At 35.9% G+C, this 5,920-nt stretch overlaps 1 protein-coding gene across 1 annotated transcript; it reads left to right on the top strand.

Moving 5' to 3' along the window:
• The first annotated feature begins 3,457 nt into the window (after positions 1 to 3,457).
• LOC113495980 (glycine-rich cell wall structural protein-like) lies at positions 3,458 to 5,552 on the top strand. Its single transcript, XM_026875009.1, has 2 exons — positions 3,458 to 3,889; positions 4,424 to 5,552. Exons 1-2 carry the CDS (start codon positions 3,878 to 3,880, stop codon positions 5,066 to 5,068), a joined length of 657 nt encoding a protein of 218 aa, XP_026730810.1. The 5' UTR covers positions 3,458 to 3,877; the 3' UTR covers positions 5,069 to 5,552.
• Positions 5,553 to 5,920: the final 368 nt, after the last annotated feature.

The raw sequence follows: 5,920 nt of genomic DNA, 5'->3' as shown, positions 1-5,920 counted from the left end.
TGAATGCGAATTAACATCGTTATACCAAAATTATCCAAAAGCAACCAAATTTCAATTGTATAAAAACCTTTTCATAACTGATTCGAATTTAGATAACCTTTACCGGAGTACTACAAATGGTCAATACAGCGTTTTGCCTGCTTTCGCGGCTGCCAGCCCAGCGACTCTATGGTCCAGGGGTGCATTCCGCGTGTAGATAACCAGGTTAAAAACTAAGTGTGTTCTATTTTCTTTAATTATTCGATCATTAGTAGGTATATATTTTTTGCAACGTAACAAAATTATTTTCGAACAACTTGTTTAATTTATTCAAAATCGATATCAGTAAATGTTTCCTGTGTGACATAATGAGGATTAGAGTAATTCTGCGCGACAGCTAAATGTTAGCTAAAGTCTTATGTTCTTAACAAGTTGTAAGTCGTTATTATTGCATGTCCTAAGGAAATTAAGCTGGTTGACACATTTGGGCCAACTGGGTGATAGTAGACGAGAGGTAATAGAGAGTGAATAAATCTAGATATCAGATTTAGTATTTTCTTAGCCATTATGGATTTTTTTTTTCGATCGGATCATTCTTTGTCCCGTCCATTTTTTATGGTATGCATCGTCGTCCTGGTCGCTGTTATGTTGGATGGAATCTATTAGGTACATATTAGGCATAGGAGTTACAGGGCATGATACAAATATGGCCGGTCCATACCTATTTTAAAACGCAGCTTTTAGACTAATGTCATCGAATTGAGATTTGGGCCGTAGTGTTCCGTATCCAGTTTGCCAGTTTAAGTTGCAAAAAATATTTCTTAGAAACAAAATCCACTAGATGTAAAACAAAAGACTCACAAAACAGTACATTAAAATTATAGACATAATTCGCGAATCCAATTCCAATTTTAAACGAATCAACATGGTTTCCAAAAAAAAACAAAAGATGCATTGTTTTCAATGCGTAACATTACACAAGCCATAAGTGTTTTGAAACAAAATCTGTATCAGAGAGACTACGCAGCGGGTGTCGAAACCCCGAGACGATTAAAGCCGGCTCTGATCAAACTATTACGTACAGCAATCAACTAATTGTTACTTGCATTTTAAACAAGTCCGCATTACGGATTCAACTGAAAAGTTAAACCGTTTTAATGAATGACACAACTTGTAATTTGTTTTACTTGTTGGTACTGTTTTAAGAAGGTAATTTGAAAATTCTCAGAGGTTTTTGTTTCAACACACGAACAATATTCATTGGTTGTACAGCAAAATAGAAAAAACTATCACTTATCTATATCTATACTAATATATAAAGCTGAAGAGTTTGTTTTTTTTGAACAAGCTAATCTCAGGAACACTGGTCCAAATTGAAAAATTCTGTGATTTTGTGTTGAATTAATCGAGGAAGGGTTTATGCTATAAACCATCACGCTGCGACTAATAAGAGCGAAGATACAATGGAAAATGTGAAAAAAAACAGGGCGGGTATAAATCATAACTTTTATCTTCTACCCACGGGGACGAAGTTGCGGGCAACAGCTAGTTCATAAATAAAAGACGTTTCAGACAGATTTCCTAGTCTTAAGAGATCATAAACAATTCTATAGTACGAAAGATTAAGAAAGAATTGTTTATTTGCATGAAATATATGACATAATACTAGTTTAATACCGTAGCAGTAGCAACGAAACCTTTCAGCAGTCAAGTGTACGTAATATCTATAACAACTTTCTTGATAATCATAGGTATTGGCGTACAAGTAATTAAGTATGAACATTTACATCGATGTCCACATTCTATTCGATTTCGATTTGCTAAACCAGAATAATTCATAACAGTAAATACGTTTCTCCACCGGTTAGGCCGTTAGACCTAACCGCTAAATAGGGTAGGTAGAGTATATGTATATTTTTATTTATGCTAAATATCTTTTACACTTTTTAAGTTTATGCAGTGGGTTTCGCAAAAATTCAAGGCACATGCACTAAGACACCAAGACTCAGATGAAGCGTTTGTAGATCACACAAATGCTTGTCCTACGGGAAAAGAACAGTTGACATGTCGGTATAGTGTTTTGTCATAGGTTATCAGTGAAAAAAATTATTACCAGATTATCTATGAAGTAAGAGATACAAGTATCAAATTCGTTTCTATAAGCGCTAACGCTGATCGAATCCTTCAAAGTATGTCACTTCTCGTATATTTGATGTTCTCTATTCGTGGTTATGGCAACTGATAAGACTTTTCTGTCTCATAAAATGTATATTTATATTTTTGGCAAAACATGACATTGTGCGGGTTCCAATTAAAATTACTTTGTCATTACATTTAATATTCAGTTCATCTGCAATCTTTATTTAATTACATTACGAAATCGGCTTTAATGATATTATTTCTTTGCTTTTAAAAAGATTACGAAAACAATGATAAAATTTGAGTTGAATTCATTGTCCTTGCTCTGAATTTCTGAATGTTTCAGAGCATTTTTATACCAAAGACGATGTTAACATTGTACAGAAGATTATTTGATTGCTGTTTATGTTTCGCTTACAAAGCGAAGGCCAAAAATCAATTCAAGAAATAAGATTCAAATTAAACTAATGTGGCTTAGTTGGAAATAAAATTTAAATTACTAATTTTACGAAATTATGAATAAATCGGAAGCTAGATCTACTAAAACACATGTGATCCTAAAATATTACGTATTATTAATGATTGCGAATAAGTTAATTGATGATGTAAATATTTATTAAATTACTTTCAATAATATCTATGTAATATCAAAGGATACGTGTAAGGTGACACAAAAATTAGAGAACTATATAGAATAAGATCCTAAAAGAAATTCTCCTGTGACTATCTTGAATACAATTTTGTTTTCCTGCAGTCTATTTGTAGGAATGTAACCCTCAAGACCGCCGAAATCCTTCTATGCTTTTTCTATACCTTCAACTAAATTATTATGAACAAAATACACAAGCAGCACCAAATAATAAGAATAAAATTGAGATTAATTTCTTAGAAGTAATGTTTTACTAATGTACTTAACAGTCGCCTAACGTTAGAGATAAGATTTGCAATACGCCATGTGATGGGAGAAACGCAAGAGAGAAATATTCTATCAGGTAAAATAGAAAATAAGTTGTTTCAATGAATCATAAAATAGATATCTTTAATAGATATAATTGGATTTCTCGTGGCAATTTTACAAGCATAATGTATTTTATTGAATGCTTTCAACAGTTATTTAAAAAGAATCGTGTAACATAGCCAGATAATACGAGCAAGTTTGGTAATATTATGGTAAGATTAATATGAGGCATCTCATTCTTAAAGATTTTAAGCAGAAATTGCTTTTGTCTTCGAGTTTGGAAGCCCCGTTGTCTCTCTTAGTTAACTTTATAATATGATAGTAAGATTAACAGAAAATATAGGTGGCATGAATAGTCAGGAGATACTTAAGAGATTTTAGTTCCTTATTCATTGATTGAGGTGTTAACTATGACAACGTGTAACCATAAATTAGTTTTGCTAATTCATCGATATAAGAAGAACAAGACTTACATAAACTATGTAAACGAAAACAAAACTTCGCTTTTTCGATTACAAAACAATTACGAGTGCAGAAGATGTTACGCGATAATTATGGTAAATGCTAATGTTGTCGCGATCGACGACTTTTTCCATTAATCTCCCAACAAATTTCTATCTATTGTTCTAATTGAGACGCCGATAAACTGACAATGCGCCGCTGTGTACACGTAACTGCAGAACACTCGCACACACCGGCCGCTAAGTGAAAACGAGTATAAAAGCGATGCAAATTTCAAGTGCTAGCATTACCCACCACCCTCTCGTGGAGTAAGGTGTTCACCAGTAATCCATCGCCGAAATGTACTACCATGTGCGTAACTGTGTATTTGTGATACCTAGTGCTTAAAATTTAATCATCTATTCCGTGCTCCCTATCTTGGTCTAGACTAGATTCGTGATCGTGCTAATTGGATTGTGCTGAAAATTTTTATCCGTTTATTACACCAAATTAGTATAAAAATAAACAAGGAACTTTTTATTCATTGATTGAATGCACCGATTAATGAACAAAATCAGTGAAGCATCTATAAGAGCAATTCTTCCTGCAATACATTCCTAGTTTCATAGGAAGTCTTTGTTGTTACATAAAGTAGATTCGCGGTGTTCCTTGAGTTAGTGCCCCCGGCTAAACTGGTTTAGAGATAGTAAGCTCGAGGCTTTATCGTCGATTCTTCGGTAAATAATTGGCAGGCCGACATCCGCTGTTGCCACAGTGTAACAGCCGGGTCCATACTTCATTACATGATCTTGCATAATTAACGAGCTCTAATTCTCAAATTCATCTTGTTTACGCAACTCTTATGTTGAAACTCGGTTTTTATAATAGTCGCTTCTTTTTCTACAGTATTTCCTGGGATTTTTGGCCGTGGTGGCTGCCTACCCTGGCATCATCCACGACGAGGCCCCGCAACTCGAGGCCAAATACGACCACCATGCCCTCATTGGAGAATCTGGGCATCATCATCAAGTCGAGCATGAACATGCTAAGTCACACCAGTCGATCAAATTTGAGCACTTCCACCCCGTCCCCGTGTACGTGAAGAAGGAGCACAGCCATTTGCTCAAGCACCCGTTGGAGAAGGGCAAGTCTGAGTCCAACTTGAAGCTTATCCACCCTGAAACTCAGCACAACCATGGACATGGACTTGTTCTTGAAGACGACAGGCACAACACTGACCACCACGCCGCTGCTCTCGAGCACGGCAGTTTCGAGCAAGGAGGCTACGAGCACCTCTCTGGTGGCTTTGAAGGCGGCCACGGAGGTTTCGAAGGTAGCCACGGCGGTTTCGAAGGCGGCCATGGTGGTTTTGAAGGCGGCCATGCTTCTTTAGAAAGTGGTCACGGTGGATTTGAGGGCTACAGCGGTGGTGAGGGTCTGAAGGCTTACTCTGAGCTGAGCCAACCCCAAGCTGAGGGCCACTACTACGCGGAGGCTGGACATGCTCTCGCCGGAGATTCCGGCGAAGGTTACAAATACGAGAGCTATTAACTGCATTTAGTATAGAGATTACCACGGGCATACAGCGTGGAGCTCGCTCCACCGTCTAAAGTAACTTTAGGTCTATTTCTTGCCTGTTGATATTAGATCACTAAGGTTAGATCTGAGCTTGAAACTTATATGTATTCAGCTTACGTTATGCAGTTGAAATGTCTCTTGTAGATTCAAAATGTACCTGATTTAGGATAATTCTAAAATTGTATTTAGGAAATTTATAAGTAAGGTCTTGAATTATATTGTTATAGATTCTTGGCATTACGCGGCAATTAAATTATAAATGTTAGAACCAGTTCCGTTAGATGTTAGAAAGTTACCGCGTGGTGCGATTCAGAATTGATCGACTGCTTGTTCGTGTGATTGTTTTCTTTGTAATTGTTCTCTCGCTTGATTCTCATATTAATAATTATTGTGACTTAGGCGTTGATTGAGTCCCAGAGAAATTGTGATATTAATAAAATGTTTGTTTTTACATAAGTATTGGTCTTTTAGATTTTGAAAATCACAAATGTAACTTCAGTGAGCAATAGATAGCGCATGCGCATTGAAGCGCCGCTCCTCTAATTGCTCATTACATTGACGCATCATGTAATTGTTGATGATTCGTTATGTTTGGTGTTAAGCAGCGTAATTCGTGTGATCATATAATAATGATTTAACATAGTTACAGCAATCGTTACAAGTAGGTTTATTTTTTGCTCAACAATTTAATAATTAGTAGGTTATTAAAGTAACATTATAAACCTTTGTCGGCTCGTTACGATTACTTTAACAACATTCAATGGTGGATTGCTTTATATAATCTTATGACAACATCGCGAACACCTCAGAGGTAATACAGAATCT

This window comes from Trichoplusia ni, chromosome 7 (genome assembly GCF_003590095.1).
Source record: "Trichoplusia ni isolate ovarian cell line Hi5 chromosome 7, tn1, whole genome shotgun sequence".
In the NCBI taxonomy this organism is placed as follows: Eukaryota; Metazoa; Arthropoda; class Insecta; order Lepidoptera; family Noctuidae; genus Trichoplusia; species Trichoplusia ni.
The sequence above is the reverse complement of the archived record's forward strand: the minus strand, read 5'-3'. Positions and strand labels throughout refer to the sequence as shown.